This window comes from Lycorma delicatula, chromosome 8 (genome assembly GCF_047948215.1).
Source record: "Lycorma delicatula isolate Av1 chromosome 8, ASM4794821v1, whole genome shotgun sequence".
In the NCBI taxonomy this organism is placed as follows: Eukaryota; Metazoa; Arthropoda; class Insecta; order Hemiptera; family Fulgoridae; genus Lycorma; species Lycorma delicatula.
In genome coordinates, this window is record NC_134462.1 from 90,886,196 (window position 1) to 90,899,907 (window position 13,712).

The 13,712-nt window shown below is 30.3% G+C and overlaps 1 protein-coding gene across 2 annotated transcripts in view; it reads left to right on the forward strand.

Annotated features, from left to right (window-relative positions):
• Positions 1-765: 765 nt before the first annotated feature.
• LOC142328763 (peptide transporter family 1) overlaps positions 766-13,712 on the forward strand; it is a 111,524-nt gene continuing 98,577 nt past the window's right edge. Inside the window, exon 1 of one of the 2 annotated variants that reach the window (XM_075372785.1) lies at positions 766-962. In XM_075372785.1, the coding sequence (XP_075228900.1) occupies positions 936-962 (27 nt within the window). In that variant the 5' untranslated portion in view covers positions 766-935. Of the gene's footprint in view, positions 963-9,190; positions 9,540-13,712 lie in introns of those variants that run through there. The other variant, XM_075372786.1, reaches the window with a different exon arrangement.

The following is a 13,712-nucleotide window of genomic DNA, read 5'->3' on the forward strand; positions in this document are numbered from 1 at the left end:
TTTACCAACCTATTGCCTTCTCAAGATCAAGGATTGTATCTGTTGATGGATTTCCTGCCATTTGCTATCTCGAACAGACAAAATTGAGAATGATCAGGATAGTAAAAAAATCATCCTTTGGAAGAGTGTAAGTCCAAAAAAATAAACCACTCAGTAATTTTGAAAGATATACCCATATCCTATATGTAAAAACAAAACCAAAAAATACAATTTTTGTAATTAAATTAATCGATATATTTATTGTTCGTTTTGTCACGAATAATGTATATATATATATATATATATATATATATATATATATATATATATATATATAATTACACCGGAACCATATAATTGAATAAATAATTCCCTATAATATTTCAGACTTATTTTAATTAACTCTTTCATATATATAGATTATATAATTTTTAAATAGCCTATAAAAGGCGTTTAATAAAACAATTTTAATAAGTCAATAAATGCAAGTAGTTTCGTTGTAGTAATGATTACCGGAATCAAAATAAAACACTAGATACGTCATATAATAAATTAATCTCTCAATATTTATATCAGGTTAACAAACTTAGGTAATTAAAAATATTAATGACGTACTTAATATTGATCGTAAAAAAAAACCTATTTCTTGCTAATTATTATAATACCACATTAGTGAAAATGTATGTGTGAGTGTGTTTTACTGTGTCATGTCTATGTGTAAGATGACTGTGACATCATAAATAGTGGGGATTAAAAGCAGGTAGGAAGAAGGCTTTCGGCACAGTATTCTCTTTTAGCTTCCAGTGAGGCGGCAACAGCGCTGCCAGCAAAGCGGTGTAGGTACGTGAAATTGGTGTTGCCAGTTCAACTTGTATTTTAAAACTCCGCGTGGTAACGCCGGTCGAAATTCTTTAATATTAGACAATCTAAATATTGAAGAAATTAATTTTAAAATTATGGGGATGGATGACGCTGAACATCGTGTAAGTATTATGCTATTTTATAACAATTTATTTTATGATAAATAAATCTAAACCATTTTTTTTTAAAGAAAAGTACGTGGTATTAATATATGACATTACTGTAAAATTTTAATTGCGAACTCATGCGTGAATTAGTTAATAATTTTGTTGAAAATGTATTTATGAATTCATTCTTTTCAAAGAATTGGTATTATCTATAATAAATCAATGTTCGTTAAAGAGCAGGACTAAGGCTACAATTACATTTTTTTTTTTTAGCATTTACTGGATTAGTATACAGAATAATAGAATAAAACAGATTTATTTAAAGATTCCATTCTTGTAATTATTATCATATTTATTACACAAAAAATACAAAATCATGTCTCTTGAGACAAAAAAGGACTAAGGAAGTGTAAACACGAACAGAATAGTCTACATGTAAAAATAATTGAAAATTGAGTTCTGCTTGTATAGAATTGTTTTATATATATGAGTCTCCTTGTAAAATAAAGATTGCGTTTAAGGAAATTTTTTCGTTTCCCAGGCAACTTGAGATTTCTGGTTAAAAAGGTTCCTTTTTATCAGTGCCGTTTATAATAGAATTTAATAAAATTAAAGCAATAAAATTTATATTTTAGATTTTTTTAAATAAATCAAAGAATATTTTTTCATCCCAAAGAATTTTATGGTTATGTTTTATTTTAATATCTATGTATTTATCACCCACCTCCTTCTGTTCACCTTTATAAGTTGAAACCAGCTGTAAATGAATATTTGTATAAAAATGCATCATCACATTTCAAGATATTGCTACAGCTTTATTTATTACATTACGTATTACTTAGTATTGTATTGAATTTTAATTAAAAGAGTTCAGAGTTCGAATCCAGTTCAGGCTTTGCTTTTTTTACATGTTACGGGAATACATTTCTTATCACCAAAAAACATAAATGTGCTACTTTTTCATCGTTGCTATGAAATTAATAAATAAATTAACATATATTCAGAGTGATTCACGAAGAACGTAACAAACTTTCAGGATATATTCTACTGGTAAAAATAAAGAAGAAATTTTATTAAACATACATCGGAAACGCTTCGTAAGGGAGTGTCGGCTGGCGAAAGATTTCGTCTTAAATTCTGCACCTTCGGTAAAATAAAGCCGGAATGTAATTCTTGGAGTAAATTTAGTGGTTTTTATGAGCTTTTCACCATTGCTGTTAAAATGCAAAACAAAAAATTTAATTGTTGGTAACAACTTATGAAATAAATAGATACTAATTTTTAATTAGCTTTAAAAAAATTTTAACTGTTTTATTGACGATGTATTGATTTCTGCCTCTTCGGGGCAGAAATCAAGGCGAAATTACTTGCTAACGAAGCGTTTCCGAGTTACCATGTTGATGAATTTTCTTATATATTTTCACTTGTCCTGAAAGTTTATTACATTTTTCGTGTATCACTCTGAATATAGCTAATATAAAATAATGCATATTTTTTTATTAGAGATAATTAAATTTAAAAATATTTAATAAAAAGGAAAATAATATTTAATAAACATAAAATATATACAAGATGTCAAAGGAAACTGAAAAACCTTCAGGACAGGTTCTACTTTACCCGAGGTAAAATATTTCCAGTGGCTTTCCGTATCGTTTCGTATAAATTCAATAGCATTTCGTATTTTAATGAGTAACTCTTCTTTAGTCCGTATACTATCGTATCAACCATGTGATTTTCATTGAAAACAAATGCTCCCAGAATTTTGTCATAAAATAATGCCACAATGCCATACCAAACATTAATGTAAAATCTACGTTGGAAACTAGTTTCTACAGTAGGATGTGGATTGTCTAAATGACTATTTTTAGAATTGAAGACTCCCTTTCTCGTAAAAGTGGCTTCATCAATAGCAACGTGAAATTCGCCTTGTGCTAGTGTTTGGGCTACGCTGAATATGCTGAATCATACGATGTTCATCATTAACACGATAATTTACTTGGTGTTCAACAGAAAACGAACACGTTGGAAATGACCCTTTCGTTCGTAATTGCTGATACACCGAACATTGTTTAAAATTAATGTTTGTTAGGTACAGAAAAAATAATACGATTTTCTGTTGTTTTGCTTCAATAAAAAACCGATTTTTAAAGCTTTAATTTACTTTTTATTGGTGATTTTTACAAAATTTTCTCAGAATTAAATTATTTACAATTTTTTTACTAAATCTTTTGCATTCATTAGTCATTTAACAAAGATATTGTAATACAAACCTAAAAAAAAAACCTTGTTTTTCGACACAGAATTTAGTGTTTTACGTCGGATCTTAAAAAAATACTTAAGTTACAGTTCTGGGACCTATTTTATCCTATTTCCCAGCTCAAATTACCACCAAATTTACACATTAATTTGGGTCCCAAAAATTACTTTAGGGCTTCTTTTTATTGGAAGAGAAATCCGGGCGAAATGTTTCGCTAGCCGTAACTCGAAAACAAAGCGTTTCCAGATCAATGAACTTTACTTTGAACTTTTTTGACCCACACGAACATTTTTTCATTACTTCTACCAGTAGAACATTTTCTCCGTTTCTTCGTGGAACACTCTGTGTATAAATATATCTTAAAAACTAAAGAAGATACTACAGTTGTGGGACCTGTTTTATTGCATTTTTCAGATCATAAACCATAGAAAACCATTAATTTTACCTCCAGATTAATGTCCAAAAAATTTCAGTACGACCTCATTTTCCTGGAAAAGCTGAGATCCAGGTGAAATCTTTCGCTAGCCGTATTCGCTAAGGAACTTTTTCCATTGTTTTAATTAGCGGAATACGCCTGTAAAGTATTGCAGTAAATCTATAAAAATGAATAAAAAAACACTCCCCAAAAATAAAAAAATATACCTTTTTCAATTTATTAACTTTAAAAATTGCGGTAAATTAAAACAAAAAACTAGTAACAGTTTACTAATCCTTAATTTGGTGGCGCCAACTTCAAAAGTCGAAATTTAAAGAATTGGAAGGATATTTTTTTAATTTTTAATTGCGGGTATCCCTGAAGTTTATTTTATTAAAAAAAAAACTTATTGTATTTTTATTGATAATTTTATTTAATATATGGTTAGGCTTAATACAAAAAACAAAAACCGCTACCCCTATAAAAAAAGGCAGTCGCAAGAACCTATATGTTTAGAAAATATGGTTCTTGATAAAAACAAATCAATAGGGTAATATAAATATAAACATAAACATTTTTATTGATGAAACAAACATTTTTATTGACCTAACGAGCATGACTTATAGTTCTCTGTAATGCGGTAATAAAGCTTATTTAAAGTAGGTAGATAGTAATTGTAGCAGATGTATACAAATAGTTTTGCAACTAATTTTCTTGAATTTCCGCGTGAAAAAATTTGAATATCATAATCGTTGACTGTGTAAAACTATTACATTACAAAAATTCAATCCTAAACAATGGTTATAAAAAAAGAAAATTAAAAATAACGTAAAAAAATTGAAACTAACAAACCTTTGAAACACGTAAGCGTGTCGACCTTTTGTCATTAAATTCTTTTTAAATTGTTTTTTCCAAATCGACCGACTGCGATTTAGTATAGAATTTAGTATAGAGGAAACGTTTTTTTTGTGTAATTTTAATGCAATAAAATACATTTTTTTTATTTAAAGAAAATGTTTAATTTAAACCACGAATAAACTATCAATATAAGTAGTATACACATTTAGCGTTATGATTTTATGCAATTTAAATAGAGAGAAGAACAGGGAAAGTCGTTCAACGTTCATTTAATTATTTTATTTCAATAATCTTTATGCAATATTAATATAATAATTAGTAAGTAACTTAACTAAACGATTAAAAAAAATAGATGATCTTCATTAAATATTTTTATTATAAATTTAATTTTTTGTTTGGTTGTTATTTAAACTTACATATACAGCGTATTTACGACAATTCTTGTCTGAGATTTACATTACATGACGCTCTCTGAGCGTTCTATAAAATGAAAACTGCCATTGTAAACTGTCACATTTATAAGTTGATTTACGAGTGTCGATAAAATCGGATATTGATTTATAATCTTCGAAGGATTATGTTTAAAATATCTTTAGTATTTAACGATCCGTGTAAAAATAACTGACTGTACTAGGACTTGTTCGCTGGAACTCTCGACTTCCAAATCAGCTGATTTGGGAAGATTTTCACTTCTAGACCAACCCGGTGGGTATAACTCTGGGTTCCAATGAAAATAAGTACCACTTACGATATATTGTTGAACAATCAATGAGAACTTATTATTGCACTTAAGAAAAAGTACAAAATCCAAATATGTTTGAATTTTGGGCTTTTTTGGACACTTTTGGTTCAGTCGATTGCAATCAAAGGGGGAGGTGCACAACTAGATGTTAAAACAGTCCTAAATCCAAAATTTCAACATCCTAAGGCTAATCGTTTTTGAGTTATGCGAGATACAGACGTCACGCCGAAACTAGTCAAAATGGATTCAGGGATGCTTAAAAAGGATATTTCCGTTGAAATCTGGAAACTGAAATTTTTCACGATCACTCCACTTCCTTTACTTCGTACAAGGAAATAAAAAACTAAAAGTTATATTTTTAACAATCAACTTACGTACGTATGTACCTCGCATTACTCAAAAACGATTGGCCGGCCGTAGGATGTTGAAATTTTAGATTTAGCACTGTTGTTTAAAGTGATTTTTGAACATTGCATTCCATTCCATTACATGGAATGGAATGCAATTCCATGTAATTTTCATTCCATTCCATTACATGGAATGGAATGAAAAGTTGGCAGGAGTTTATTACTCCCTACTCCATCGCAGAACCTGGACAGAGTCCCTTGCTGCTGGATCATTCTAATCGGGCTTGGTTTTTAAAAGAATTATTTTAAATCTCGGTTCTAATTTTCTCAAGTTTTGTTTATTATTATTTAGTATTTTAAGGACGGATTTAATTGCATTCCAATCCGTTGCTAAACCAGCGTTATCGAACCCATTTTATGGGCCGACCGCGGAAGGCTAGGCTTATAAAGCCTGTCCTCCCAACGTAATTCCCCTTCAGACCGTCGACTGAAGTCCTTTCGGTGCTAACTCTTTAATAGGCTAGCAGGAATACGCCACAACGGGATACCTGTAAGGAGGGAGCAATGCGTCCCCTTTTCCGGAGGAGTCGCAATTGCTGGGTTATTTTATCTTACTGTAAGTTTTGAAATAGGAGAGGTTGTGTAGAAGCTCTTCATCCGCTTCTGGTATGGCTGCCCTTCAGGACGCATCTCTGCTGGGCTCTGTTCCGGACTCCAGTCCGTGATGTTGAGGCGAGTGGTTGGTCTTCCTTCTTCTTCTCCCTCTTCTTCTTCCGAAGACCTCTTCGTTCTTCTTTGGCCTGCACTTTCCAAGAATTGGTAGTAACCGAAGTTACATACCATTAACCTTGAAATTCCCGAGGCCCCGAAGGGCTGAACGGGGGAAAGTGCAGGTTTCTTCGTTCTTCTGTGCTGTCAGTGACTGCTGGGCAGGTGACTGCTGGGCAGGTGGCTGCTGGGCTCGTTCCCTCTTTCTTCTTTCTTGAAAGGAAAGCAAGGTAATAGGGAACTTACAAATGGTGACATCTATTCGCGATCGCGGTTTTGGGGCGGCGATTTTCTGGAAAGAAGTAAACAGAAATTATTCACTCCACGTAATTATTAACCTTCAGACACAAGATTTCTGGTGTGTCGTATAATTAAACTATTCAGTTTAGCGAACTCCTGTAAACTGGTTACAAATATTAATTTTAACCTTACGTTATAGAATAGACTTTTACTCTAACCTAATATTTCAGTTAAGGTTGTCGAATTAATAATTATATAAATATTTGATATTAATAAAAACTAATATTTTAGCACTTGTGTAACTGTCCACTTTTATTAAACAATTTGTATCAAACAAGGATTGTATCTCACTTTCAAATGAAATAAGTTTAAATGAAGTGCAGCAAAAATGTTTATATGTAATTTATACGTACAAGGAAGTCGTATGGTGTCCACTTCAGATTTTAATATTTGTTATTATTATAGACAATTAATGCATTTTTTATAAATGGTATTTGTTAAAAAAATTATAAATATTTTTATATAAATTTAGCCCACCGGGTTGTTCTACTGATTAACTTACCACAAATCGAAGTCGAAGGACGAAGGACGAAGTCGAAGGAAGTCGAAATCGAAGTTGCTTTTGTACGGATTTGAATACTAGACAGTATATCGGTGTAATTTGGTGGTTAAGATTAAATTAACCAAACGTCTCAGGAATGGTCGGCCTGAGTCTGTACAAGACTACACCTCACTTACATGTCATGAGTTAAATTTCGGTGAGAAATTTCTTTCCGGTTATTCCTATTTCTATATGCAACAGGTACCTCAGTGGTTATTAATAAAATTACACCAATGCATCGTTGAAAAATATCTAACGTTTATTAAAAAAGAAAAAAAATTATGTTGAATTCTCAATATGATTAGAGGCTGCTTCAAAAAAATTAATATATTTTTCAAGGAAAAAAATATTTTTACAAATATACATTACAAATACTTTTACAAATCCATTATTCTTCTGAGACTATCTCCTTTTTAAACGATATACGTGTTTTTTATTGTTTTTTGTTATTAGTAAAAATTGAAACATCTTTTAAACGACTTTCTTCCAAATCAGCTCATTTTAAATTACATACATTACTTTTATGATTTATTACTTTGTCTATTTTTTAATAGCCTTACGTATAATTTTTTGTTTTATTTAAATATTTTTAGTTTTGAACCGCGGCTCCCTTCGATCAGAATAGTTCTATTTACGTATTTTAGATCTTGTTTTTGTTTTCTTAGAAAACGATTTTATCATTTCAGGTAAAATATTAATCAGAACATTCATACTATGAAAACAGGTTCGGTAGTAATCACGAAAAAATCATTAAAAAAAGAGAATCAATTTCAAAATAACTTTTAAAGATTTGTTTAAACTGTAGCGGAATCTATAGTGATTTTCCACCGGGTTGACTATTGCTGCTAAATCCCGTTTTTTCATAACGAAAAAAAATACTGCAAAGAATACTGATATAAAACAACTAATATCTTCAATTGCCGTCTAACAAGGATGAAAGCAATTATTTTAATTAATTCATTACTGCTGAAATAGACATTTTTTTTTTGTAAAAAAATAATGTATAAAAAAAGTTAAATCTACCGAAATAAAAACTTTTAATACAAAAATATGATTTAAAAATTTTACACTACTACAAAATATTTATATTTCAATGAAATTGATCTGGTAGTTTTGGAGATTTTCAAGCCACAAAATTTTATATATTCCTAATTTTCACCTCAAAACGTAAAGAAAATGCATTTCCCACCATATGTCCGAAAGAAATACCTCAAATTAATCTACTGTCGATCTTACATTGAACATAACTCAAACATTATACATATACATTATATAATTACAGAAGATTTATTTTTAACCGAAAATAATACCGTAATTTTCTTCGAAAAATCAATTTTGTAGAGTACAGATTAATTAAAATTATATACCCCCTTTGTTGAAAACTGTTAAAAATACGTACATATAACTTTTTATTGTTGAATACGATGCAAACGCAATAAAATATTAGTAAAAATAAATAAATGTTTGTTTAAATTTATTTAAAAATGATAAACTCTCTTAATTTATTAAGAAAACATAAATAATCTCTACAAATAAATGTTTTGTGAAATACAATGTACATATTACATATTTATAAACATTAAAAAAGATAATTGTTCAAAAAGCTTATCAGTTAAACAGAATAAGAAATATGATAATGAAAAAATAATAACTACTTATACGATTTTATATATGTGTGACGCGACGCTTTAATTAATCGTATAAGTAGTTATTATTTTTTCAAAGCGTCGCGTCACACACACATATATATGCACAAATACAACACATGGTTGTTCTCGCCTGATGGCAAGGTAAATAGATAATCGAAGAGGTGAGATCGGTTGTATAAATGCTTCTTAGAATGACTTGATTACATTTTGTAGTGTATTTCTATGAATGGAGTGCCGCCTTGTTGTAAAAATAGCGTAGTAGTAGTAGTGGTAAGACAGGCTGCGTTCTCCCACATTTGAAATTGTTGCATCAGCCAAGGATTAGTCTTGTGGTGTGGTTTCCCCGTATATCAACCGTCTTACCACTACTACCAGACTTAATACTAGCCTGACGCACAGACTGAATCAAGATAGACTAGACTTGACTTGCGCAAGTAACTACAATACTTTTAAATTAAGAAATACAGTAGAAGAGTGCGTTTACTTTTAATAGTTACATTTGTTCAGGTGTTTTGTTTTATTTATTTTTTTACTATCGATGCTCATTTATATTAGTTTTTTTGTATGACGCGTATGTCTTTTTTTCTGAACGGTAAAATCATTTTTTTGCGGTAAATTTTTACTATATATACATAATTTAATTATCAGTATTTAATTGCCTAATTGTAGTGAAAAATAATTATTTTTTTTCAAAATGGTGACGTCTACATTAAAGGTAAATATATTTTTATAATTAGTTGATCTACGTAGTTTTGTTCCGATTGTTAAATATTTTAGTGTAACACAATATTATTTAGAATTTTAGTTATTTTTTTTAGTTATTTTTTGTGTTATTTAATTTAAACTAATCCCTTTTAAGTTATTTATTCCATTAATATTAACAAGATTCATTAAACAAATTTTATTTATAGTATTTTAATTTTTTTTCGAGAGAAATATATAAAACATAAATTAAATGAGAAAATTAAGGGGGTATAATATTTTTTATATATTAATTATTATAACCGTAATTTAATGAATTACAAATAACTAGTAGACCCTACACACAAACATCGAGTTTATACTCGCTCACCAGTCTGCTGTCGACCTTAAATTGAGCGTAATTCAGGAACGACACGACCAATTTTCATCATGAATGAAATTCAATAGCAGTTTTGAAGATTTTCAAGCTACATATTTTATACTAAGATATATTAGTATCCTAGTCGCAGCTTCGTCCGCGCTTTATGGTTACTTGCGTTTTCCTTTGCGGTCAATTTTTTTATCATATATTTTTTAATCAAGTAAACGGAGGGAGTTATAACCAGTCCCCGTCGCACATAACTAACAGTGACGTGTTGATCCGCCGCGCCATACACCGTCGCACTCCTTAAAAAATCAAAAAACCCCGAAATTATCTAAAGAGTATTTGCAAGCCCAAATATAGTGAATATTTCGTTTTAGTAGAGCCGGAGAAATGGGGAAAATGTTCAAAACGTTTTTGACTTTTTTTCACCACGTTCATGGTCGAATTTCGTAAAATCTAGAAATTGCTTTTAAATTTACACACACCAAAAATCAAGCTGCTACTCCATTTTAACCCCCTTAACCTCGGATTTTCGAAAAATCCTTTCTTATTGCGTACTTTCATCGTAAGAAGAACGTATATACAAATTTTCATCAATTTATCTTCAGTAATTTTGGCTAGGTGTTGACACATTATATATATTTAACGCGAATGGTAGCATCTCGGCCTTTCATCTGGAGGTCCTGGGTTCGAATCCCGGTCAGGAATGGCATTTTCACGCTACAAAAATTGTCATTCATTTCATCCTCTGAAGTAATACCTAGCGATGGTGCCGGAGGTTAAAAAAACCACAGCAAAAAAAGAATATGAGGAAATATAAGTATAAAAAAAAGTTAGAGAGAATTACAATAGTAGGAAATTATAAACAATATAATCTTGCCTATTGCATCATTTTTAAAAAAATGATTTGTTGTATATTTAATAGTAACTATGTAATCAACCTACAATTGGTTGGAAAAAGATTACGCATGCATCTTTTTCATAAAAAGAAACCACAAACAGATAAACAAAAAATAATTGATAATAAACTTAATTATTGGAATTAATGTACAATTGAGTGATAAGGCACGGAAATTCGTTACATATACATATAGGGGAATTGTAGTTTTTTTTTATATCTATAAGAGATGTGATAGAATTCTCAAAAAATACTGCTGTTTTTGTTGTTCTCAAAAAAATCAACTAATATTTAGGAACTTCAAAAGTTCAGGGAAAATTTTTAAAGTTACATTGAATTTAGTTGGTTACACCGAGTTGGTCTAGTGGAGAACGCGTTTTCCCAAATCAGCTGATTTGGAAGTCTAGAGTTCCAGCGTTCAAGTCGTAGTAAAGTCAGTTATTTTTACACGGATTTGAATACTAGATCGTAGATACCGGTGTTCTTTGGTGGTTGGATTTCAATTAACCACACATCGCAGGTATGGTCGAACTGAGACTGTACGAAACTACACTTCATTTACACTCGTACATATCATCCCATTCTTCCTCTGAAGTATTATCTGAACGGTAATTACCGGAGGCTAAACAGAAAGTAACTATAACACTCTACAAACTTTTGAAGTAATGACTTTTTTTTAAACTCAACGCAGGATAGATCAAAAGTAAGCGGTATGGGAAAGGATAAATAATGGGAAAGGACGAATCGAGCGTGTAGCAGCTTTTAAAAAATAAATTAATAATAATATTATTAAAAACTTACGTATGACCTTTTAACATATATTTTTAAATAAAACTCGTTTATTGGAGGCTAGACAAAAATGACTAATTATAATTAATAAAAAAATTTACTTTCAAAAGGAGTTCTATCATTAATTATACAATCAATTAGCTTTATTCATTTTGAAACATCAGTTCGCTTATTACAATTCTCCTTTTTATTACATCATCATGTGTATACACTATTACTTAGGTATCAGTAAAAACTATAGTCGAAATTCATTATTTTTATATTTTCGCTCATTGCAATCAGCATTATAAATTATCTACATGAATTTTTTTGAAATTATGTTACAGTGTTATGTTACGTAGTGCGTATAAAGTTTCTTAGTCATTACATATGTGGATTAATTAGACCGTACAATTGTCATAAATATCTCACAATTTTTATAAGAGTTTAAGATAAGTATAGAAAAAGCACATTCACAACCACTTATCCTCTAAAGAAATATAAAAAGATTTTGTTTTATTGTAATGACATGATTTTGAGATAAAAAAGAATACAAAAAACTCTTTCTTGTATTCGAATCCCGGAATAGAATAAAACAATAATAATAATACGGATTAAATAAGAAAGATGAACTTTTTACGAGTATACAGATCAAGGCTAACGTGATTAATTCGTTACGCGGTCATTTTGCAACAAGAAAATCGGAAGGAACATTTAAGCTAAATATTTTGGCCTTCTAAATGGATTTGTTTTGCCCGCCCTAAGCATATTACCCTGTAACCTATGCTACAATTATAGGGTTAAGGTAATGAGATTTTGGTAAAATATGGCGCTCAGTAGATTTACACCATATATATATATATATGAATCCGAACGTAAAGATATTTTCTTTTTTGTGTTGAGCCGTTGGGGGCCAAAATTGAGATGGAAAATAAAAATATGAGACCACACTGCATCATTTTTTCGATGATCTTCTGAATTTTTCCGGCAACACCATAATCCCTTCGCTATAGAAATTCTACGGTTTCTGGTCAAAAAATTGACCCATGGTTTTCACAGATCTCTTTCGAAACTAACTTAACACCATTTAGCGAATTTTTCTGACTTTTTTGTTGTTTTGTTATGTTGCTTGTTATGCATATTTTTAACCCCAGTCATTTCACCGGGGTACCTGAAATCCGAACGAATCTTTCACTTGCAAACGAAGCACTTTAGGACATATGTTAAACCTTTTGCATTATTTTCACGAGTGGAATAGGTCATAAAAGTGCCGGGAGAACTTAAAACACACTAGAGGTTAAATGTGTTTTAAATTACACAAACATACTAACGTGTAAAATAATTTATATTAACGCAAATCGACTTCGATAAAACAAAAAATTATCAGTAAAATTTGCTAATACCATTGTTAATTTCTTTTTTCATCACAGTTATTAATTACATAGTCATTAAACTTAATTATTATTAATAAAAATGAAATAATATAAACATGTAAAACAGATTTAACTGTAAAATAATATGGGCCTGTAAGCCTATGATATAATTGTCAATTAACAAGCTTCTATTTTATGTTCTCACTTCCCCTACCTTCTTTGTCTATTATAATATATATCTACACACACACACACACACGAGAGAGAGAGAGAGAGAGAGGAGAGTTGAATAAATGCTTATCTCTTCCAAATAAAGTTAAGTTTAGCTGTTCTTGATAGATTAGCAGAAAATAATAGTGCAGAATTATTTGTATGCATAATAGTCTTACATCTATTATTAATTTGCGCAATGGAATGAAGAGAAGTTAAAAGCGGGAAAAAAGTTTGTTACTTATTCGGCGGATTTATCTTCCAAATAAACGTGTGATTTTTTATAGAAATGAAACCGCATTAATTTTGATTACCGAGAGGAATGATAGGCGAGTAAAAAAGCGATAAAGTTTTGGTACGACAGTCACCAAATATATAAATGACCTGGAGGTCACCAATTATAAAGCTCGATTTGGAAGAGATAAGCATTTATTCAACTCTCTCTCTCTCTCTCTCTCTCTCTCTCTCTCTCTCTCTCTCTCTCTCTCTCTCTCTCTCTCTCTCTCTCTCTCTCTCTCTCTCTCTCTCTCTCTCTCTCTCTCTCTCTCTCTCTCTCTCTCTCTCTATCTCTCT